Here is a 24,886-nt window from a genome sequence, read left to right on the forward strand (position 1 = left end):
GGTGAGAAGAGTGTCCGGCACACATTAGGTGTTCAGGTGAAAAGAGTGGTTGGCACACAGTAGGTGTTCAGGTGAGAACAGCGCCCGGCACACAGTGGGTGTCCAGGTGAGAAGTTGCCCGGCACACAATAGGTGTTCAGGTGAGAAGAGTGCCTGGCACAGTAGGTGTCCAGGTGAGAACAGGGCCTGGCACACAGTAGGTGTTCAGGTGTATTGGTGGAATGAATGAATGAGGCAGGTGAGACTGCCCCACAGAGGTTCACAGGCTGCAATTGGGGGATGGGGGAATTGATTCGGAGCAGTGAGGACTGTGACTTACCCAGGGTGAAGGAGTGACCAGATGGGAGGCCGCCTGACCCCTTGTCTCCTCCCCAGGTCCACCTCCACCTCCTCGCCCGTCCGCCCCACTGCCACATTCCCACCCGCCACGCACTGCCCGCTGGGTAGCAGCCTCGACGGAGTCTACTCCACCCTCATGGAGCCGGTCCTGCTGCCCAAGGAGAGCCCACGGGTGGCCCGGCCCGAGCGACCCCGTGCCGACGCCTTCCTCACCAAGCCCCCTGGCCGTGCCACGCTCGAGCCCGCCTCCTCCCCCAGCAAGGGCTCTGAGCCCCGGGCCCTGGCGCCCCCTGGCCCCAGCCACGCGGCCATCACCCGCACCCCTGCAAAGAGCCTCGGCACACATCACACCAGCCTGGACCAGCCGGCGCTGCCCGCCTCGGCCGCAGACCCGCCCCGAGAAAAGACTCAAAGTAAATCCTTTTCCATCCAGGAACTGGAACTGCGTTCTCTGGGTAAGACCACCCTGACAGCGGCCACCTTCATAGACGCGATAATCATGCGTCAAATTGCCCACGACCAGGGGCCGCGAGGAGGAGGTGCCCTGGCCCCCGTCTCCCCTCGCGACGGTAAGACTTCCGGCCCGCCGCTCACCCGCCCGCCCGCCCGCCCGTCCTGTGGTCTGACGATCCTGCCAGATCTCTGCTTTTTATTTTCCCCGTTTTTCGTTAGTTGTGGTATTTTGTTTTCCAACCTGCCGCTGCCGACTGCACGCTCGGATGGCCCTCAAGCTGCCACCGCTGCCGCTGCCCCAACACGGGCGTTTCATCATTTGCACATTGTTGTTTTATACCATGATTATGATTTTTAATTTTTGGTGGTTTTTTATTTTGGATTTTTGGGTTGTTTTTTTTTTCCCATTAATGAGTGGATCTGTGATTTTGACGCCTACCGCGCCTCCCATTTCCCTCTCAGCGCCTTCATTGGGGGAGTGGGGTGCCGAGGGCTAGTAGGGGTGGTTCTGCCTGCTTCTGTCTGTGGATTGAACTTGATATGGAGAAGCTAAAGCAGACAGGGCAGGAGAGGGTGAAGGGAGCCCACCTTTTGAGGGGCTAGGAACCCTCTCTCGCAGTGGGGACTCGGGCTGGCCCCACCATGACCCATGGCTCCTGGGAGGACGAACCCCATAGGCCAGTGGGGGACTGCCTGACCTCACGCCCCTGACCCCACCGTCCATCTGTCTGTCTTGACTCATCTCTCCCTGTGTCTGTCCACCTTGCTGTCATCTCTCTTTCATGGCCCTGCTTACCTGTCTGTGTGTCTGTCTATCTCAGCCTCCCCATGCCCTCACACACCCTCACCCTCCTCTCTGGCTGCCCACCACCTCCATCCACCCACCCCGCCCCAGCCTGGGTTTCCCTTGTGACCTCATGTCTGGCCCTGACCACCCTCCGCCCTCCCCAGGTTACCATGGGGGTGGCGGCAGTGGCAGCTACAGCCCTGATGGGGTGGAGCCCGTCAGCCCTGGGAGCCCCCCTGGCCTGGCACACGACAAGGGTCTCCCCAAGCACCTGGAGGGGGCCGACAAGAGCCACCTGGAGGCGGAACTTCGGCACAAGCAGACAGGTATGTGTCGGCCACACCCATTCCCACACACGGGGGTTCGGGGAATATGGCTGGGGGAGAGGGGGGCAGGTAGTGCCCGTCTCCTCCCTGGCCCATTGACCTGCTGCCCCCTTCCTAGGCCCTGTGAAGCTCAGCGGGGAGGCAGCCCACCTCCCACATCTGCGGCCCCTGCCCGAGAGCCAGTCTTCGTCTAGCCCTCTGCTCCAGGCTGCCCCAGGGGTCAAAGGTCACCAGCGGGTGGTCACGCTGGCCCAGCACATCAGTGTAACTACCCTTCTCTGTCCTCCTTGACTCCTTCATGTGTCAGCATGGCCAGGGTCAGGGTGGGGGAATGTGTGGGGACCAAGGTTGTCAAACTCATGGGCTTGGGTGTGTACCGTGTGCATCCTGGTGGTTTGGTCACTGACCTGTTTATTGGGGGCGTGGGAGCCGGCCCTCCTGACTGTTGCCGTCCCTTGCAGGAGGTCATCACCCAAGACTATACGCGGCACCACCCCCAGCAGCTCAGCACCCCGCTCTCCGCCCCACTCTACTCCTTCTCTGGGACCAGCTGTCCCGTCCTGGACCTCCGCCGTGCCCCCAGTGACCTCTACCTCCCACCCCCTGACCATGGCGCCCCAGCCCGGGGCTCTCCACACAGCGAAGGGGGCAAGAGGTGAGGAGGCTGTGCTCTCACAGGCTGGCCTTTGGGAACCTTGGTGTTAATTTACTTCCGGCTCTGAAACCTGACAGGTTCTCATCAGCAAGGAACGTCGACCACTCTCTCTCACCCTGCGTCTCATTGCAAGGCTGTGAGAGTGCGAGTTTACACACATGCACGTGTGGGGGTACAGCCTGCAAACTACACTCAACTTGAACACACACATACACCTCACGTGTCCACACGTAAAACCACCCCACCTGTACACACAGGTACTTGTGTTCACTCAGGCAGTTGTTCATTCACTTGTATTCTCATGTATTTCATAAGGCACAGTGCACCCCATACCCTTACACACACGTACACACATTCAAATGCTCTCTTCTACCCTTACTGCGTACACATTCACACGCATTCCTGTTCCCTTACACACACACACGTTCAAACACCCCCGTACCCTTACATGTGCACACTCATGTACACATGCACACATACACATTCAAATGCATTCGTACCCTTAAGCACACGTATACGTCTCACGCACTTCCGTACCCTTACACACAGGTACACACACTTATGTACACGTACATGCACACTCACATGACTATACACAGCTACACACACATCCAACTCTGTCAGGGTGGTGGTGAGGGGAGAACTTTGTGAGAGCTGAGTGTGGTGTGGATGTCCCAGGGCTTGGGAACATCCCTGAGTGAGCCTTGACGTGCTGTAGACTGGGATTTGTCAAGTTCATGAGCTCTGTGTGCATACACACTATTTGTTGTTATTGTTAAGTGCTGTCAAGTTAGTTCCAACCCATAGCAACCTTACGTAGGGTTTCTGAGAAGCGGCTGGTGAGTTTGAACCACTGACTTTGTAGTTCAAATCAACTTGTGGTGAAGGGCTTATCCTCCTCCAGCACACTCCATGTGCACTACGTTGTTGATGTTAAGTGCCATCGAGTCGGTTCCGACTCATAGTGACCCTGCACAGGGTTTCCGAGGCTCTAAATCTTTACGAGAGCAGAAAGCTGCCTCTTTCTCCCACGGAGCAGCTGGTAGTTTCGAACTGCTGACCTTGTGGTTCGCAGCATGTTTCATAACCACTACGCTTCCAGAGCTCTACTATGGTGGAGTCGGAACCGACTCAGAGCTTCACTATAGGACTGGATAAAACCAGGGCAAGGCCATGCTACACAAGCCACATATGTTCCATGAGGCTCCAGGACAGTGCTCACCCAGCTGGTCCCCCGCTGTCTGCCAGGTCTCCGGAGCCCAGCAAGACCTCTGCCCTGGGCAGCACTGAGGATGGAATTGAACCTGTGTCCCCGCCAGAGGGCATGGCTGAGCCAGGGCATCCCCGAGGGGCCGCATACCCACTGCTGTACCGGGATGGGGAACAGGCGGAACCCAGGTACCGCAGGGCTCTGGTCTCAGCTCTGTCCCACTGTGGGAATGTTAACAAAGGTCTCTGTACAGCTGGGTGATCCTGGACCTGCCCAGTGATTCCCTGACTTGAGTCCCAGGCTGAGGTTTCTGTTCAGGCTGACTCCTGAGGAGTCATGAGCTTGTGCTGGTTCAGACGAGCGGGTTTTTGTGAGGGCAGAGAACGGAGCTTGGCCTTGTACAGGGTTTGTTTGTCACTTCCTCTGGGAGGATGTGAGTGTCTCCTGTGATCCCTAAACCCAAGGACTCTAACCTGCAGAGAGCTCTGGAGAACTGCTCTCCTGGGCGTTCTGGGATATGAGGACAGGCAGGGACTATTCTGGGATAGGAGGACGGACAGGGGGAAGGAGTATCCTGGAATACAAGGATTGGGAGGGACCATTCAGGGATGCGAGGACAGGGAGGGAGCATCCTGGAATAAGAGGACAGGAGGGACCATTCTGGGATAGGACAACAGGGAGGACGCGTCCTGGTTCTGAATGGCTAAGGCAGTCAGGTGGAGAGCCCCATGCACCAGGGGCTTGCCAGCCGAGCAGTGAGCAAGCTGACCCAATGCCTGCTGTCCACGCAGGATGGGCTCCAAGTCTCCAGGCCACACCAGCCAGCCGCCAGCGTTTTTCAGCAAGTTGACCGAGAGCAACTCTGCCATGGTCAGATCCAAGAACCAGGAGATCAGCAAGAAGCTCAACAGCCACAACCGGAACGAGCCAGAGTACAGTAAGGGCCGCCAGTCCCCAGGGACCCCAGGTGGGGATTGCAGGCCCTCAGGGTACAGAGCGCTCCCCTAGGATAGCATGGGCAGTGCTGGGCTCCTCAGTCGCTAGCATCTAGCCTGGCACCTAGTAGGCCCTCTAGAGGACAGCTAGGGGCCGGGGGACACTCGGACACTCACAGTCCCTGCTCTCAGGGAACCTTATCACTGGGTCTTCCGAGTGGAAATGGCAGATGGCAGCATTCGCCACAGGCTCCAACCCAGACCTCCCATTGAGCCAATGCCTAGGGCAGGTGGGTAGCGATGTCTCCAAGAGCCATGGCTGAAGCCTCACCTCCTTGTCCCCTCCAGGTATTGGTCAGCCGGGCACTGAGATCTTCAATATGCCGGCCATCAGCGGATCAGGTAACAGGCCAGGCCTGGCATTGGCATGGCGGGAGATCAGGCCGGGGTGCAGACTCAGGGCAGGACCTCAGGGATACCCCATAGGAATCCCACCTGTTCTCGTGGTAGTGTAGCTTCTCCCGCCTCGTTCTTGTCTGGACACTTTCCTTAGTTCAAGACTAGTCGTGTCCCTCCCTCCCGGCCCCGCCTTATTGTCTGGTGCAAGTATTTATTATATTCTGAATAAAATCCCTCATCCTAGTCTGTTGGCCCCTCACCCTGAACCTCTCAATTCTGGTCAGTCCCATCCTGGCTGGGCCTCACCCATGGACCCCGGGGTCCTCAGAGTGTTTTGTAAACCCCACCCCCCACTTGGGATTCAAGCTGCAGACACTGGGGAAGGTGGACGCCTGACAATGCACATGCAGGTGGATTGTGGAGACAGGTGTAGTCATACGTGTTTTTAATGGAAACTTAAGAATTGTAGAAATTTGGCACATGGGGGACCTGTTGAGTTCTGGACCCCCTACTGTTTTGCAGTGGCCTCTTGTGGGGGAGTGTCATTCAGGGTTCTACACCCCTAGAAAGGGGTGAACACAGGACACTGGGGGGCATGGGCAGTGGAGTCTGTGGCAAGGTTTTGTGCTCTTGGCAGGGAGCAGCCCAAGGGGCTTCACACCAAGCATAGGGAACGGGAAGGAGAAACTTTGGTTAATACAACCTGATGAGTAAAAATGGGTGTTTCCAGAATGTTCTGCATCTTGACCTACGTGGTAGACACACTTGTGGATGTGTTTTCAGTGTAAGCAATTTCATCCGTCTGGTTTCCCAGGTCTGTGTCTGGGTTTTATGCTTTGCTGTGTAAATAGAGGTGCTAAGCTGAATTATCTAGGACTGAGGGGCTCTGGTTTCTTTACCTGGTCACACCCACTTTCTAATGTCTCAGAGCCCCTGGGTAATGCAGAGAGAGAGTTCACATGCTCAACTGATAACTAAAAGGTTGCAGGTTTGAGTCCACGCAGAGGCAGAGGTGCCACGGGAAACCCTGTGGGCACAGTTCTACTCGTATCATTGGGGGGCGAGGCGTAGGTCAGGGTCACAGCGGTGTTGTCTTTAATGGATAGGATTGTCCATTTCCCCCCCCCCATTTAACCACCCACTCCTGTTGAAAGTTAGCATTTTTCTTGAGAAACGCGGCTTGTTTATTTGTTTTTAGTGCTAATAAAATAAGGCAGGCACACAGGAAGATAGGAGCATCTTTGGCTGCAAATGGGTTTGGAACAAAGACAACATGTAAACGCTCCACAGTCCGTGGGGAACTGTGGTTTGGAACCTGGTGTGTTACTTGTCAGCTCGCTCACACACTAGCTGGCTTAAGTCTTGTCACAGACTTTGACAGTAAAGTCTAGTTACATAAAAGTGTTTAAGTGGCGTTTGGAGGAAGCCATCGGTGGCCAGTCTGTTGCTTGGACCACTTTGTCCCAGGCAGTGTGGGTGGGCCAGGTCCGGTGGTTGTCTCAGCTCCGCTGCTGCCGCACGCACACACAGTAACCGCATGGCTGCACCCTCCTACCATCTCTGCACCCCTCTTCTCAGGTTTCCTGGCAGGGGCAGGGCAGACCCCCAGGCACACTTGGTTTTCTGTGCTCACCTCCTTCCGCTTGTATGTTTCCTGGGCAATCTGCATGAGGCTGGGGCCTCCCTTGCACTCCCAGCAGCGGGGGCAGGGAAGGGAGGGGAACCCCAGCTCTGGGGCCTGCGTTCATGTGTCTGTCTCTCCCCCAGGCGTCATGACCTGTAGGAACCAGGCTGGACAGGAACACACCAGCACCAACCTTGGGCTGGAAGCCATCATTAGGAAGGCGCTCATGGGTAAATATGAGCAGTGGGAAGACCACCCGCCGCTCAGCGCCAACGCTTTTAACCCTCTGACTGCCAGCACCAGCCTGCCCGCTGCTCTCCCCATAACCACTGCTGACGGACGGAGTGGCCACTCCCTCACCTCGCCAGGTCTGCAGACCCCGCGGGCCGCGCCCCCCTCATGCCTTTGATTCCCCTGCTTTGGAGCTTGCGCTCTTGTGCTGATGTCTGCCCCCTTACCCACCCAAGGCTGGAAATGCTGCTGCTCCCCTAAACCCACTCGCCTGCCACCCTCCCTGCTGGACAGAGATGCCCGAGACACCCCGATGTCCCTTCCTTTCTTGGGGGGACAGCCCAGGAAGAGCCCCTAGGAGGTGGGGGGAGCAGAGGCCAGTTCACATCCGAGAAGGGACGTGGACACCACAGGAGGTGTCTGAACTCTGAATTAGTGGCCAGCCCCACAACCCCAATGTCCCTTTTCCAATTCCCAGGGCAGTAAGTCCAGAGATAGACTTAAGTCCCCTCCCCCCCAGGGGGGGTCACACTACTATCCCTCGATAGAGGGGCCTGTGCCATCCCTCTGGGCCCAGTGTGACCTGACCCCCCTCCACTTTTCCTGCAGGTGGTGGCAGTGGTGGGAAGGCCAAGGTGTCGGGCAGACCCAGCAGTCGGAAAACTAAGTCCCCAGCCCCAGGCTTGGCATCAGGGGACCGACCCCCCTCGGTCTCCTCAGTGCACTCAGAAGGGGACTGCAACCGCCGGACGCCGCTCACCAACCGTGTTTGGGAAGACCGGCCCTCATCGGCAGGTGGGCACCGATGGGGCCCCTGACGTGAGGATGGAAGCTTCTGGAAGTAGTGAGGGTGGGGACTCTTGGCTGCTGGAGAGCAGGCGGGAGGCAGTTGTGCTCACAAGGGGCCGTCTCCCCACAGGCTCCACCCCCTTCCCCTACAACCCTCTGATCGTGCGGCTGCAGGCGGGTGTCATGTCCTCACCACCCCCACCCGGCCTCCCTGCCGGCCCCCACCACGCCTGGGACGAGGAACCCAAGCCCCTGCTCTGCTCGCAATATGAGACGCTCTCGGACAGCGAGTGAGCAGGGGTGGACGCCGACTCCCGCTACTCAGAGGAAGGAGCCCCGCGTGTCCGTGCCTGTCTAAAAGCCTTAAACTAAGACTCCCGCCCCGGGCTGGCCCTGTACAGACAGACCTTACTCAGGGGATGTTTACCTGGTGCTCGGGAGGGAGGGGGGCACGCGGGCATGTGGTGGCACACCCGCGGCCAGGGACCCAAAGCAGGACGACCACGTACCTCCCGGCCACTGCCTCCCCCCAACGCATTTGGAACCAAAGTCTAAACTGAGCTAGCAGCCCCCTTGCACCCCCCCGCCCCATTCCGCTTAGTGCTCTGGACAGATGGACACAGGCTCTGTCCAGCGCCCTCGTCCCCAGCCCCTGGGCTGCCCGGCCCGAGACTGCAGAAGCCGGGTGCAGCCGGAAGCCCGGGACCGTTAACACGCCGTCGTCGCAGCGGTGGGAAGGAAAGGCAGATGTCCAGGAGGTCTTGGTTTACAGGGTATATTTTTGATACCTTCAATGAATTAATGCAGATGTTTTACGCGAAGAAGGACTTGACCCAGTGTTATTGCTGCTGCGCTTCATCTCTGCTGATTGTTAGGAGCTGCGTGCAGGCTGCCCGTGGGGAGCGTCACCGCGGGACGGAGGGGGGGGCTCCAGCCACAGCCCCGACCTCCTTCTCCCTCCCTCGGGCAGAAAGAACTTGACACGCGTTCTGTCATTAACACACGTTCTGATTAAAAAGCGAATAATATTCGAGCGACGAGAGAGTCCTTTACCTGGTGATGAGAGGGATGGTCTCTTGTTCCTTCTGACTGGGGGGCCGGTAGGAAGTGAGTGAGGAGGCGGCCTTCCACCCCGGTCCTGGTGAGTGGAAAATTTGAAGCCCCCCCTTCTCGCGGTTGGACCCGGTGCATTTAGCACGGGCCACCTGGGTGGGAGAGCACGCTAAGTCTGTGACGTGGCCCCGGTGGACCACTCACTGGCTCTCCAGAGTGAACGCTGGTAGGGAGCACATAGAGGCAGCGGCTCAGCCGTCCTCGCTCCCCGAGTTGCACAATGGGGAAGGCGGGGCCATCAGAGCCCTGCAGGGCCTGGCAACTGATGCTGTGCGAGCTGGACGCTGGCGCCGAACCTGCGGCTGGGCCGGCCCAGGCTGCAGTGCACGGTGGTACGGAAGGAGTTGCGGGCGTGCTTGGGGAAGATAATGGTGGTACTCTCGAAGTGCAGGGCTCGCGGGCGCGGCTCCAGGGTCAGCTGGCTGCGGTAGTTACGCCACGTGCAGTTAGGCGCCGCCACGATAGTCTCGCTGTAGGCGGTGATGGTGGGCACCGGCGCGTAGAAGACGTTGTCCCGGAAGTGCTTCTCTGCCACGTACTTGACCTCGGAGTTGCAGCTGCGGAGGAAGAAGGGCGCAGAGAGGCCTCAAGGGGAGCCGGGCTGGGTCCACAGTGTCGCAGGAGGCGGGCTGACACCAAAGAGCTGATCTCTTTATAACACCAAGGTCAACAAAGACTTATAGCTGCCACCAAGTCAGCCCCAACCCGCGGCGCCCTGACTCTGCATTGACTGGTTTAGGAAAGCAGATCACCAGGTCTTTCTGCATAGTTCATTTTAGTCTGGAAGCTCCGCTGACCCTGCTGGTACGGGGGCACCATTTCCAGCCACACGCCTCCACCGCACATGGGTTTGCCAGGAATCAAACCTGATCTCCCGTGGTGAAGGTGAGATATTACCACCCAACCCCCTACCCCCCCCACCCCCCCTACCCCCCACACACATTCCAGTTGGGGGTGACTACAGAGCCTATGGGTGGCCGGGGGGGTGGATGCTGCCATTTTATAATTCCAATTATTGAGGCACCAAGTAATGTGCTACAGAACATTTCCGGATGTGACCTAAGAGAATATAATTCCCCATGCTGACAAAATACACATTAAAGGACCAGGGTTGACATGGGAGAATGTCACTCTATCTGTTGTGTGTTGTGAAACGAGCCGGTCTCACCACCAGAGTCACTTTGGTGGTTGTGTTAAGTAGCAGGCCTAGGTTGAGGTAGACATACAGCCGAAATCCCCAGAGTCAAAACTTCCACTTTGGAAAACTAGTCCCAGCCCCTCCGAAGAGAGCAAATCGCCACATAAATCAGAAAAATCAGAAATCTGAGGCTACAAGTCCATGGCAACACTGCACACAGGGATACACAGGGACCCTCAAGATGCCCACTGGCCACACCTACACCTGGGAAAAGATGAGGACAGAGGACCCCCAAGGAGCAGGACCTAAGGGGGAGCCGGAGGGGAGTCGTTTCACTCCCAAGGTTCCTTCCTGGCCTGTGAGGTTGGATCTCTTGTAAAAATCCAACAATAGAATGTTACACATCTGTAAAGAAAACCCAAGTTCAGATGCATGCTACTGTGTGGACAGACCTTGAAAATCAGGACAGATATCGTGACACCCACTTATATGGACAATGTTAAGCCCCTTTGAGTCAGTTCTGAGTCATAGTGACCCTGGATAGGGTGGCTTCCAAGGAGCAGCTGGTGGATTTGAACTGCCAACCTTAGAAATCGTCACCAGGGCATGGGATGGGGGCAGGGAGTTATGGGTACAAGTTTTTGTTGAAATGACACTGACCAAGTTGTGACAGGTAATACACACATGGACTGAAGACCATTACAGTGCACACAGCGTTCTACAAGCAGACCTGGGTGAGAGACACAACTCCCACTTGCTCATTACTGTTAATATAAAATTGCCCTCACTGAACCAACTGCAACTCACCTCACATTCTTTATCACAGTCCCCTGCTTTCAAACCCCGGAAAAGTTTTGTGTTTTTTCTCCCCCGCACTAAACCCAAAACTTAACCTCAGCTGCCGCTGGGTCAATTCCTAATCACAGCACCCCTACAGGATGAGTAGAGCTGCCCCTTTGCTGCCTCATCATGCTCCCTTTGGAGCAGCTGGTGGATTTGAACTGCCAGCCTTGAGGTTAGCAGCTAAGCTAACGGCTGCCCAACGAGGGCTCTCTTGCCCTAAAGTGAGGCTAAATAAAAACCACATGTACCGGTTTCAATAATCTACCAATTCTCTTCACTTGATACCCAGGGACGGCCTATGTCCATGAGAAAACTTAGAAAAGTCTGCACAAAAAATGGAATGCAAAGATAATGGGATTTTTCCATGAACTTAACACTCTACAAAACACCAGTTGGCATCACACGGGTTCTAATTCACAGCACCACCATGTACGTCATGGTAGAGCCGTCCCACAGGGTTTTTTCTGTGGCTGGTGTTTTAGTAGGTTGCCAGGCCTTTTTTCCTAGGTGCCCCTGGATAGACTTAGGCAACTGGGCACATTTAACCATTCCTACCAACCAGAGATAACTCACAATAAAGAATCAGCCGCCCTTCTCCCAAACCAGCACCCAGAACGGCGAGGCTGCCAGCCCACGGTCCACTCACCGGATCTCATGTGTGGGTTCTGGGCTCACCTCGATGCTCTCCCCAAAGAAGACGGGCAGCATCCTGGGCCTTGTCTCCAGCACCGGCGGAGTCCGTGGGAGGGTGGGCCGCTGTGGGCAGATCCACAGACACGGTTATACAGCCATTCGGGACAGGGACCTATGCACCCAACCTTGGCCTAGCCAGGCCTGGGGACAGCCACCTTCTGTGCACACCTGGCCACCTATCCTGGTTTTGGAAACTTGGTGGCAATGGTCAGTGGCTAGCAGGTTGATCATCCCATGTCCGGGGTAGGGAATGTCAACCTCACTCCCTTGTTAAGTGCCATCAAGTTGGTTCTGACCCATACCAACCTCTGAGGAGAGGCTGGTGAGCTTGAACCACTGCACTGACCTTGTGGTTCAAACCGATCTTGCAGTCCAGCACATTAACCCGCAGAGCCACACCAGGAATCTGACATTACTCCCTAGGGTGTGCAAACTGCCCATGCCCTGGCGCCTCCAAACTATGTGGTGCGGTAGGCGCAAACCATGAAGCAGGAGCCAGATTCCAGAGGGAAAGGCTCAATTCATTCTAAGTCACAGAAGTGAATGAGGAGCGGTGACCCCTACACCTGCCATTCCTCAGCCCTCAACTACTGTGCCAAAAGTGGAGCCACCAAAGAGAAGATGAGACATATAAAATTTAAATACAGGAACTGCCAACTCCTGCCATCCCCCTAACTGGGCAGACAGACTTCTCATGCGGATGGTTGGCATCACACAATCCAGACAGATACCCATAACATATGAGCTCACCCTCCAGTGCAGCAGGAAAAAAAAATCTGCGATACAAGGGCCCACATAGCCCAAACCCATGCTGCCCAGGAGTCAGCTGTAAATTGTGGCCAGACTTTTAACCGCGGGGGAGGTCAGCACCCCTGATCTCCGTGTTGTTGAAGACTCATCTGTACTTTAGTGCATGAAGAAATTCCTGCACAAAGTGAAGAGGGACCCTACAGTCTGGGGGAACCAATATCCGCTAAGGGTCCGAGACATAAAATATTCCTAACACTAACAACTACAATCTGTCATTTTGTCCTACTGAGGTGGCTTGCATGTTGCTGTGATGCTAGAAACGATGCCACTGGTATTTTAAATTCCAGCAGGGTCATCCATGGTGGACAGGTTTCAGCTGAGCTTAAGGAAGATGATGTCTAGCCTCTGAAAACCTCCTGTGAATAGCAGCAGGGCATTGTCAGACTATAAGTGCTGGAAGAGAAAAACATGCCTAACACCAGAATATTACCAGATACAGTGCTAGAAGATGAGCCTGTCAGGTTGGAAGGCACTCAAAATACGATGGCAAGACCTGCCGCCTCCTCAGGGTTGAGTTGACCATGATACGGAAATGGAGTAAACCTTTCGAAACTTATTTGCTGATGAGGCAAAACACAAAATGAGAAAACAGCTTCCAACATCATCTATTAATAATTGGAACATGGAATGTATGAAGTATCAATCTAGGAAAATTGGAAGTTATCAAAAATGAAATGGAACGCACATAGACTGCTATTCTAGGTGTTAGTGAGCTGAAATGAACTGGTGTTGGCCATCTTAAATGTGACAACCATACAGTTTACTATGATGGCAATGACAAATTGAAGAGGAATGGTGTCAGCTTATCAAAAAGAACACACTGAAAAGAAACAGTGTTGCATTCAAATCTATGCGTCAGGATGCATTGGTAATTACTGATAATTAGAATGTGAAAAGTTGGAAATAAAGAGGAAGACTCAGTAGTTGGAAAGCATGATTCTGGTGACAGAAATGATGCTGGAGATGGTATGACAGAATTTTCCAAGACCAGTGACTTTTCCTTGCAAATACCTTTTTTCAACAGCATGAACCTCACTAGATGGAACACACGGAATCAGATTGCCTACAACTGTGGGAAGGGACAGTAGGAAAAGCTCAAATAACTTCTGCCAAGATGTGGCCAGCAGCCATATCATCAGCCAAAACAAGGCCCAGGAGTACACTGTGGAACAGACCATCAATTGCCCATACACAAGTTCAGGCTGAAGCTGAAGACAATTAAAACAAGTCCACAAGAACCTAAATATGACCTTGACTATTGTTGTTGTTAAGTGCCGTCGAGTCGGTTCTGACCCATAGTGACCCTGTACAGGGTTTCTGAGGGTGTAAATCTTTACTGGAGTAGAAAGCCTCATCTTTCTCCGGTGGAGCGGCTGGTAGTTTCAAGCCGCTGACCTTAAGGCTCACAGCCCGATTCGTAACCACTACGCTACCAGAGCTCCTTGACTATATCCCACCTGAATTTACAGACTATCTCAAGAACAGATTTGATGCATTAGACAGTATGAACCTACACCAGACGAGTTGCGGGATGACATCAAGAACGTCATACAGAAAGAAAGCAAAAGGTCATTAAAAAAGTGAATGGAACAAACGAAGTAGAACTCAACAGAAAATTCCAAAGGACAGCTCGAGAAGCCAAAGTATTAGAATAAAATATACAAAGACCTGGAGTACAGAAAACAAACAAAACACATCCATCATTTCTCAAGCTAAAAAGAAGTGATGATCCGATGGGCAAAATAGTCAATGATGCAGGAAGCCTCAAAAGAAGATGGAAGGAATACAGTCACTGCACCAAAAACAAATGGTCAATGTTTAACCATTTCAATAGGCAGCAGATGATGATCAAAAACCAGTGGCACTGAAGGCTCCAGGCATTTACAGAATACAGACTGAAATTTCCAACAAACTGATTTCATTCAGCACTGGAGGTGCTTACTCATCTATGCCAAGAAAGTTGGAATATTTTGCCAAGTGATAGGAAAACATCTATCCCTGTGCCCATTCCAAAGAAAGGTGACCAATGGAATGAGGAAACCATCTGACAGTATCATTAATATAACATACAAGTACAATTTTACTCAAGATCATTTAGAACACAGTAACAGCAGAACACTGGTAGGGAGCAGCCGTAAATTCAAACCGGATTCAGAAGAGGATCTGGAACTAGAGATATCATGGGCTGAAAGCAGAGAATGCCAGGAAGATGTTTGCTTGCGCTTGCTTTATTGACTGTGCAAAGGCATTGGACTGCATGGGACATATCAAACTATGGATAACATTGCCAAGAATGGGCATTCCAGAACACTTAATTGTGCTCGAGAGGAACCTGTATGCAGACCAGAAGACAGTGGTTAGAACACAACAAGGAGATACCAACTGATGTAAAATCAGGGAAGGTGTGCCCCGGGGTTATCTCCTTTCACCATACTTATTTAGTTTGTATGCTGAGCAAATAATCAGAAACTAGATTATAAAATGAAGAACGTGGTGTCAGGTTTTAAGGAAGATTCATTAACTTGTGATATACAGATGACTGAGTCCTGGTGTAGCGCTGTAGGTTAATGCGCCAGACTGCAAAGCCGTTTGAACTGCAAGGTTGGCAGTTCAAAGTCACCATCTGTTCCCTGGAAACCCTACACAGGGTTGCTATGGGTCAGAATTGACTCGAAGGCACTTGATGACAATAACAACAACATATAGATGATACAACCTTGCTTGCTGGAAATAAAGAGGACATAAAATATTTACTGATGAAGATCAAAGACTACACCCTTCCCTGCATGGATTGTACTTCAATGTAAAGGAAACAAAAATTCTTACTACTGGACCAATAAATAACATCATGATGAATAGAGAAAATACTGAAATTGCCAAAGACTTCATTTTGCTTGGATCCATCAGCAACACTCACGCAAGCAACAGCCAAGAAATCAAATGCTGTATTGCATGCAATAGGCACGTATGCTGCACGAGACCTCTGTAAAGTCTTCAAGAGCCAAGATGTCTGTTGGTGACCTGACCCAAGTCATGGTATTTTCCATTGCCTCGTATATTTGTGAAAGTTGGACAGTGAATAAGGAAGACCACAGAAGAATCGATGCATTTGAATTATGAAATGCATATTGAAAGTACCATGGACTGTGGGAAGAGCAACATCAACATATCTGTCTTGGAAGAGATACAACTAGAATGCTCCTTAGAAGCTACACTGGGGAGATCTCGTCTTGCGTACTTTGGACCAGTCATCAGGAGGGCCTAGGCCCTGGAGAAGGATGTCATGCTTGGGAAAGGGGAGGGTCAGGAAGAGGACGATCTGAAACAAGATGGCCTGACACCAAGGCAGCAGTGGGTTTCACCCTAACAACTGTGAGGATGTGCAGGATTAGGCAATGTTTTGTTCTGGTATGCAACGGGTTGTCGTGATTCAGAATCGACAGGACAACACCTAACAACATAACTTAACAAATGAAAAACCATCCCCTGAAACACAGATATTGTGGGTTAATATGCTGGACTGCAAGGTCGGTTTGAACCATAAGGATGGCAGCGGTTCAAGCTCACGAGCCGCTCATCGGAAACCCGATACAGAGTCACTGCGGGTCGGAACCGACTCGATGGCACTTACAACAACAACCATCTTTGTGGAAGCAGATTGCCACATATTTCTGCCATTGAGTGGTTGGTGGGTTTGAACTGCTGACCTTTTGGTTAACTGCCGGGTGTTTTAACCACTGAAGGACCAAGGCTCCTTTATGATCTTCAGGAAGCTGTAAATCAAAACCTCAATGAGGTACCACTAACTCCCGTTACAATGGCAACTGTTTAAAAACAACCAGGTAGCTGCTGATGAGGTTGCAGAGAACCTGGAATCCTCAAGGTAAGCTGGTACAGTCGCTGTGGAAGGCAGTATGCAAGCTCCGCAACAAACTCAACACGGAACTGCCATGTCACACAATCTGAAGTGTGGACCCAAGTAGCCAACGCAGAAATACCAACAGAAACTCCTATACCAGTGTTCATTCTGACATTCTTCCCAACAGGCAAAAGGTGGAAACCATCCAAATGCCCATCAACAGATGAATGGATACAGAAAATGTGGTGTCAACATACAAAGGGGTGCTGCTCTTGTTCTTAGGTGCCACTGAAAAAGTTGTAACTCGTCGGGACTCTACGTACAAATGAACAAAGTACTTCCCGGTCCTGTGCATCCTCACCATAGTTGTTCTCTTGAGCCCACGCTCTCAACCACTCTGTCCATCCATCGCATTGAGGGTCTTCCTCTTTTTCACGGACTCTCTGCTTGTCCGAGCATGCTGTGCTTCTTCAGGGACTGGGCCCTTCTGATGACATATCCAATGTATGAGAAATGAACCCGCCATCCTAGCTTCAAAGGAGCAAACCTCTTCCAAAACAGATGGGTTGCTCTTCTGGCAGGCCACAGTTCTTCCGAGATTCTCCCCCAGCGCCACACTGCAAAGACATCAGTTCTTCTTTGGTCTTCCTTATTCATTGCCCAGCTTTTGTAATGCATATGAGGTGAATGAAAACACCATGATAAAATACAGGTATGCATCAGCCATAAAAGTGACACCTTTGCTTTTTAACACGTTAAAGAGATCTTTGATGGCGCGATCACTGTGGAAAACAGTATGGCACCTCCCTCAAAAGGTGGAAACAGAAATGCCTTATGGGTCGCAGTCTCAGTCCTGTTCACAGCACCACCACGTGGCAAACATCCCCAATGCCCATCAATGGAAGAGAGGGTCAAACAAAAAATGGTACATACACTCAATGGAACACAACGCAACGCTGAACAACAAAGATGAATCTGTAGAGGACAGATATTATAAAGAGACCATTATTGATTGTAAAAAGTCAAGAAAAGGTTTTCACACTCAAAGAAACATTCTTTGGTGGTTACTAGGGGTGGGAGGGGAAGCAAAGGTAAATCACTAACTAGAGGGGGGTGAGGGGGTAGGAGTGATGATGTGCTGTGAAGCCAGTTCCGACTCATAGCAACCCAGCAGAGGGTTTCCAAGGCTGTAAATGCTTACAGAAACATCTTTCTCCTGCGAAACCACTGGTAATTTCAAACTGGTGACCTTGAGATTAGCAGCCCAGTTTGTGACCACAGTACTAACTACAGTGTAGATACCTGATACCTTGGGTGAAGAGGAAGGCAACATACAATAAGAGGGTGGTCAGTAAAAGAGCGAGGGAGGCAGGGGAAGCCATGGGAGGAACAGGGTTAGAGGCCACAGGTGAGCCTTGTTATATATCCACACTTCTGCAATATGGTGATCTGCGAGAGGGCGCACGATAGACACGCAGGCTGAATATATATGCACCCATCTATATAAGGTTTGAAAAAAGGTATTTCTACATGTGTATTTACCCATGCTGCAAATATATCCATGAACATAGTGGAGCATACAGGGGTCAAAGTTATGAAAATGTCTTGGATACAACCAAACCCCTTGAGGGAATCAGTTGTTGGGCCCGGGAGCTCAGGACTATGGTCTTGGGGGACAGCAAGATCAGTTGTCATAATATAGTCAACAATGTCCTACTTCGGTGAGTAGCAACTGGGATCTTTACAAGCTCATGAGCACCTCCTGGTCTCTCCCTGTCTGAAGGGAAGAAAAGTGAGGACAACTGAAGACACCTGGAAACAGGAGTCCAGGGGCCTAATGACCCATGTCAACACCGGTCTCAGTGATCCTGAAATACGAAGAACTAGATGGCACCCCTACACCTACCCACCACTCTGACTGAGATCACATGAGGAGGTTCTGGATAGAGCGACTTTGAGACAAAATGCAAAGTCTTAACAAAGACCAGGCTTACTGAGTCTGTGGCTCTCAGTCCCACTTCAGGTCCAGAACTGAACTGAACCCAGTGGTTTATTTTTCAGCCAAACAGTAGACAGGTCTAGAAGGGGAACAGTAACACTAGGGAGGTACACACATCTTAGAATGATCAACTATTTGAGATAAAAAGGGCAGAATTTATATTAAGGACAAGGTTCAGAAGGGTGAGGAAAGGAGGCAGCATGGGAATAGGAAACACAGTAAGGAAGTTGGAAGGGTGATGTTGCATTGTGGGGATTGTAGTCAATGAGATGAAACAACACGCATGTGAATTATTGAACTGATGTGCTCTGTAAACCTTCATCCACTCAACAATTCACAATGAAATTTAAAGAAATGAGAGGAAAGGAAAGAAAAAAATAAGGCAAGTATCTGAAGTCTATGTTCCTGAACCACATGGTGGCCAAGGCTGTAAGAGGCGGCTCCTCCCCTTCCCTGCTCATCAGTCTGAGAACATGAGTATGAGGAAGCTATGAAGAACTAGATGGCGTCTGCTTTCTAAGGCACATGTAAGCCCCCTTCCACTTCCCATCATTCTCACACACATTCACCCTTCAATCCGCCCTCCTTTCTTGACTTGGACTTTCTGGGTGACAGTTAATGCACCCAGCTGCTAACCAAAGGTTGGGGTTGGAGTCCACGGAGAGGCTCCTTGGGAGAAAGTCTGGGAGTCATTGAAAACACTGTCACATGGTTCTGCACCGACACACAGGAGGGGCGCCCACATCCAGGTGGTCCTGCCCATAACCACCTGACATTTCCTCATCTAGCCCTTCACTGCCCTCAGTCAGCCTCCGAGGTAGCGGTGCTCTGGTTTTACAGACGCTGAAACGGAGGCAGTGATGGGATTTGAGCCCTGTCATTCTGGCCCAGGCACCGTGCCTAGGTTCACATCTGTCTGCTCTTTTCAGGCCCACGGGAGGGGCCTGGCTCCCCCAGTGTCTGGGCTCAGGGCACGTCAGGTTCTCAGGCCCCTCAGGCTGGGGCCCCCGGCTGCCTCTATGCTGGACTGTCCCATTGGATGTTCCCTTGGCCCTGACTCCATCTCTGTGTGGTCGGGGACTCAGTCCTCTCCCTAACCCCAGGGCTGGTGTCTGGCGGTGCTCAGACATGCCTGGAGACAGGAGCAGATACCATGTCCCGCCCACCAGGAAGAGAGCCCAGAGTGTGCATTTTCCTCCCTCCTAGGCATGTGCTTCCTAAGGCCACCTGGGCATCAGCCTGTGCAAAGGCAGCACCCCTGCTGGCCAGCACCCCATCTGCCCCATGTGTGAGGCCCACCAATAGGGCGCACACAAGGCTTGGAGACAGAGGAAGGGGCTCCAGGGACACTCAGGGTAACCCTGTTTCCCCCCAACGAAGAGGCCACAACTGTGCCCCTTGGTTTGTGTGGTCAGCAAACAATGGCCCCAAGACGTCTACATCCTCAAAATGAAGACTGGTCACCTCACGTGGCACGAGGGACTTTGCAGATGGGATTAAGCTGAGAACTGGGGTCGGGGAGAAGGGTCCAGATGATTCCGCTGGGACCTTTGTACCCACGTCAGCCTGTTTGTGAGACCTGCTTTCTAAGTAAGGCCAGTGGGACAAGCCCTCATCCCTGAACAAGCTTCAATTCAGAGCATTCAAGGAGCAAAACGATGTGGCACAGGTAGTGACCCAGCTGGGCAGCCTAGGATCCAACGTCCACACGGATGCACTAGGTACCATTTGTCAGTGTTCAGGGCTGTTGAGTCAGTACTGACTCATAGCAACCCTGCACAAGGTTTCAGAGGCTTTCTCCCAGGAAGCAGTCGGTGGGCTCGAACCACAGACCTTGTGGTTTGCAGTCCAGTGCTTACCATAGGGAACCACGCTGTCCCAATGTTTAATTTGGCATTACACTCACTGCCCCATGCATGTAGGCAAGTACATCTTATGTTATTAGATATGCTATTTACTCAACATAGCCTCCCTGCAAACATGACGATTCTGATTTAATATCGATCGCTGTAGCATTTATAGTATGTTCTTTAATTATAGATTGTTGTTACTGCTAAGCGTCACTGAGTCAGTTCCTACTCATAGCGACCCTGTTAAGAGGTTTTCTGAGGAGCAGCTGGTGGTTTTGAACTGCCAACCTTGGGGTTCAAAGTCGAGCGCACCACACCTCGAGTCCTAATTGCGTACAGCACGTCTCTATCAGCCTTGTCAACATGTATGTTGTTAATGGCCGTCGAGTCAGTTCCGATTGATCCATAGAGGGTTTCTGAGGAGTGGCTGGTGTCATAACCTGTATCTTTCATTAATCACCAAGCTTCAAGAAACCAGCAACCCATGCGGGAAACATCTCTCCTCTCTCTCTGGGGAGCTCTGTACTTCCTCAGATTTCTGGTTTCTTACTTCCTGATCATCTCACCTAAAATCGCCCACTTCTTCCTCTGAACTAAGACACCGCAGAGGACTAAGTGACTAATCAGCCCATGCTGACACATACTCGGCCTCCACGGTGGCCCCCTGCGGCCACACTCTCCCCAGAAGACGTTATCTGAATCACGAACCCTGTGCACCCAGCTCCTATGTGAACCACGCCCCAGGTGAGGAGGCTGGGCACCCCGACCAACCAGCGCCAGGTGGGCGAGACAGACAGACATGAGAGTGGGGCATCACACAACAAGTGTTTGTGGAGACTGTCATTCAGTCCACGTAGATGGAAGGGTGGCAGGGAGAGGGAGTCAGCTGCTCGAACTCCTCCATGGCCTTCCTTCCCAAACCCACACCCAGAGAGGGCTTGAGAGGCGGCACAGGTCTCAGAACTATAGGGGTGAGAGCAGCGGACTGAGCACCACAGGCTCTGGGACTCGTGGGTCAGAGTAGAACTGGGCTTTGTGGAGCTGATGCCCAGGACTTTCTTCTAAGGTACCTCTGCATGGGCTCCAACGACCAGCCTTTCAGTTAGTAGCTGAGCATGTTAACTATCTACAGCCCCAATGGACTCCACCCAGAACAGAGACCTATAAGCCCCCCAGGGGTCTCCTGACTCAGGAAACAGCTCCTAACATCCCACCTCAGCTGAAGTGCTGGCATCAGAGCCCAAGATACAGGCTGGCATCAGACAGGTCTGTGGACAAGGGGACGGGGATGGTGCACAAAGCAAAGCTGAGTCGAGCCTCTCCAGCCCCCTGGCCAGCGCAGAGTGGACAAAGGGAGCATCGTGCCAGGCCAGGAAGGCCACAGCACCAGCATGGGGTCACATACTGATGGAGCTTCCAGGTGGCAGGGGGGTGGGGGCAGGACGTGGGCACTGATCTCACCCACATGGCTCAATTTTCAGCCAAACCCAAGACTGGTATTTAAGGGGAAGAGTACCACTGGAGAGGTACATACACCTTGGAATAATCAGCCACGTGAGATGAATAAGATACCATTTATCCAAAGACAAAGTATCCCCGCCCCCCGCAACTCATTTTCTACAAGGCTTAGCTCTTATTCTAAAGAGGGTGCGCTGTAAGACCTGCAACCTCAGTTTGCTTATCTGTTAACGGGGGCCATGCCTCATTTGTGTAGCCCCGACTGCAGGGTCCATGGTCCATCAAGGAGGCCAGAGGTATCAATTCCCTTCGGGGGGGAGGGACTCGTTGTCCCTGTCCAGCTGTGGGATACAGGGAGAGAGACCAAGCAGGCTAAGCCACCTCTCCCAGAGCCTACCCGCATGGCTGCGGAATGACCAGTGGCCAGCTTCCTCAGGGTTCTGCAGAGCCTGTCCAGCCTAGGTATGGGGTGAGGCCTGGCAAGATGTATAGCACAGCAGCCTCGGCCGCCCAATGCCTGCCAGCCCTGGCTTCCCCAGGACAGAAGGCTCTGGCACGTCCCGCTGGCTGAACATAAAGGCATGCAGGGTGTGGGGGTGTTTGCACTGCCTTGATACAAAGAGGTGGACATCAGGAAGGGGCCTCGAGCCTCCACAACTGCTCCTGGGAGGACAAGGCTAGCCCACACTGGTGCAGGTGAGGGGTCTGCCAAAGCCATCTAGATCTCTGAGCGTGCACATGCTTTCTCAGGCCCCCTGGTCCTACTCAAGTCCAGCTTCACCATGGTCTCACTGGGAGCTGGGCTACAGCTGACTGGACCCTCGTCGTGTGAAAGAGGGGACACTAAGTGATAGTACTTGTTAGCCTTTGTATACAGGGCTCAGCTGTTCTCAACACACCCTGCGGCTCCTTAGGTCCAACAGGGGAAGAGCACACCTGGTCCATTCCCTGGAGATGTATGAGCACCGGAGACCAACACAGGAACTCCCCTTGGCCTGGGACCTGATGCCCAGGCAGTGAAAACGGTGCAAAGCCAACCTGCCCAGCTCGTAGCAAGGCCCCTCGACAAAGAGCGGGCATGGGGCCAGCTAGGGGGAGGGAAAGGGGCTTTCAGGGTCTCCCACTGTCCTGACTGTGTAGAATACTGAACCTGCAGTCAGCCCCCAAACCCACCTGAACAACTGGTAGACCAGAGTCCTTGAATCTTGCACCTGAAGATTCCAACACTGGGAGGTTACGTATCATCCCCATCCCCACCAAGAGGGACTAAAAAGGGAGACCTCGCCCCCAAAAGCTTCCTGTCATTCTGGCTCACTGTGAAGGGAAGGACCCTAGCACCTTTGCAAGCAGAAGTTAAGGCGGGGCCTTCCAGAATCTCTGCTGCAGAAGTCTGCCGCTGCCCCTGACAGTTCCTTCTTCCCGGATCCCAGCTCCAGGTCAGCCAATGGGCCCCTTCCACCTGGGCCTGACACACCTGGTCCCCCCTCCAGACACCCAGGAGCCTGGAAGCTTGGGTGGGGCCTGACTCCTGTCTCCTTACTCCATTCACCCATCAGCCTGTGCCAACTCTGGGCACTAATCCCCTGGTTCTCTCCTCCTTTCTTCCTTCTCAGGGTCACCATCTCTGACCAGAAGCAGAGAATGGGCGATTAGCAGCCACAATGCTATGGGGTTGAGGGCTAGCGTTCCGTTTCACTGGGTGCAGGTATTTGCTGTGTTCCACAGTGCACACCACCAAGGATAATGGGTAGACCCCCAAATGCCATCTGGGGTGTCCTCAAGGCAGGCACAGGGCTAGTTCTCTTCACCATCCTACCAACTTGGGAGCCAGGCATCTCTACCTCCCCATCCACTTACTCAGCTATGCCTACCCCAGTTCCCAGGGATCCCAGGCATGCTTCCTTGTCACCCACAGAGCACCAAGGCAGTACAGACCCCAAATCCCTCCTCACAGCTGCCCCCCAACCCAGCTCAGCTTAACTGTGGAGGTCAGACACCCCTCAGGGCTCATCAGGCAGCCTTGCTGACCACCTGGCTCCCCCAGGTCCTCCCTGCATGGACAGACCCCCAAAGACACTGTCTGCCTGTTAGCTAAGTCTATTTGGGTTTCTAATTTGGGGGAGCAAAGGGGGGAAGTCATGTCATCCTTTGGAAAATACAAGAGTCACAATCACAAAACCAAACTGCTGTCAAGTCAATTTCAACTCAGAGTGACCCTGGAGGACAGTGCAGAACCGCTCCATAGAGTTTTCAAGGCTGTGAATCTTTACGGAAGCCAACTGCCTCATCTTTCTTCCAAGGAGCAGCTGGTGGGTTTTCACCTCTGACTTTGCAGTTAGAAGCCAATCACTTAACCCATGGAACCTACAGGGCTTCTTAAATAGTCACAAGTCTATTTTTAAAAGACCAAAGTGATTTTGAATTTCGGGTCTGAACTTGGCCTGACCTTCGAGTCTCTTCTCAGGCCTCCCCTGACTCTATTTAGCCTCCTGGTTGGTCCTCGAGCATGCTCATTTGTTTCTGCCTCAGGACCTTTGCACATCCTCAGGGACTAACCCCCATGAATGTACAGCTCACTCCCACATTTTTCTTCAGGTTTCTATTGGCATCAGGTCCCTGGCCAGCTGTTTACAGCATCTGTCCACATACTCACATTGCAGCTCCATGAGGCAGGGCCCCTATGTATTCATCCCCATGGTATTGAACAGTGTACGATATACAGTCAAGAGTTTAGTAAACACTGGCTTGATGAAAGCCCCCAGGTTTCAGAGTATGCAGGGATGTCCCACCTGTGCAAGGAGGTAGCAAGAACCCTACCCATGGTGAAGAGGGATCACTGGCACCCAGCCTGGTTCCCCAGGGCATCTGTGTCTTGGAGGAACTCCCAAGTCAGGCTCTGTCCAGATGTCCTGCATCAATGGGACATTTTCTAGAAGATGTCCTCAAAGTGGGAGAGGGGCCTGGGTGACAAAGTGCCACCTGAGAAACATGCACCTCAAATCTGTAGGTGTGGCAGACCTTTAGCAGCTGGGGGTTGGGAGGTGCAGCCTGCCTCCTGGACCAAGGCACGTGCCGCCAGTGTTGCCCAGGAAGGTAGGTGCTGGCAGGGGTGTGAGACCAGAGGTGGGCACTCAGAGATACCCAGGGAAGCCCAAACAGGCTTATGCAGCAAAGCTGCTGCCAGAGCAAACCTGGTACCCGGACATGGTCTATCAGCATCCCTAAGGTGCCTGGCAGGTTCCTGACCTGCCAGAGATGTGTGGGATCACAGTTCACTTGTTGGCAGCTGAAACCGCTCCTCCTCTTCCCCAGGCCCCCAGGGGCCATCACTTTGTAAATTTAAAAACGATTATTAGCCACACTGAAAAGCTAGTC

At 52.8% G+C, this 24,886-nt stretch overlaps 2 protein-coding genes across 4 annotated transcripts in view; one reads left to right on the forward strand and one right to left on the reverse strand.

The window, feature by feature from the left end:
• The window catches only part of NCOR2 (nuclear receptor corepressor 2), a 113,535-nt gene extending 105,493 nt beyond the window's left edge, over positions 1-8,042 (forward strand). For 2 of the 3 annotated variants that reach the window (XM_006865361.1, XM_006865362.1), the window contains 10 exons: positions 376-794; positions 1,744-1,905; positions 2,024-2,169; positions 2,367-2,560; positions 3,809-3,958; positions 4,562-4,707; positions 5,054-5,107; positions 6,872-7,096; positions 7,569-7,754; positions 7,879-8,042. In XM_006865361.1, the coding sequence (XP_006865423.1) occupies positions 376-794; positions 1,744-1,905; positions 2,024-2,169; positions 2,367-2,560; positions 3,809-3,958; positions 4,562-4,707; positions 5,054-5,107; positions 6,872-7,096; positions 7,569-7,754; positions 7,879-8,042 (1,846 nt within the window). The remainder of the gene's footprint in view (positions 1-375; positions 795-1,743; positions 1,906-2,023; positions 2,170-2,366; positions 2,561-3,808; positions 3,959-4,561; positions 4,708-5,053; positions 5,108-6,871; positions 7,097-7,568; positions 7,755-7,878) is intronic. The other variant, XM_006865363.1, reaches the window with a different exon arrangement.
• Positions 8,043-9,099: 1,057 nt separating this feature from the next.
• On the reverse strand, positions 9,100-21,914 carry FAM101A (family with sequence similarity 101, member A). Its single transcript, XM_006865475.1, has 4 exons — positions 21,909-21,914; positions 15,584-15,664; positions 11,489-11,598; positions 9,100-9,418 (listed from the first exon to the last, which is right to left on the reverse strand). Exons 1-4 carry the CDS (start codon positions 21,912-21,914, stop codon positions 9,100-9,102), a joined length of 516 nt encoding a protein of 171 aa, XP_006865537.1.
• Between the last annotated feature and the right edge of the window lie 2,972 nt (positions 21,915-24,886).

This window comes from Chrysochloris asiatica, unplaced genomic scaffold (genome assembly GCF_000296735.1).
Source record: "Chrysochloris asiatica unplaced genomic scaffold, ChrAsi1.0 scaffold00078, whole genome shotgun sequence".
Classification (NCBI taxonomy): domain Eukaryota; kingdom Metazoa; phylum Chordata; class Mammalia; order Afrosoricida; family Chrysochloridae; genus Chrysochloris; species Chrysochloris asiatica.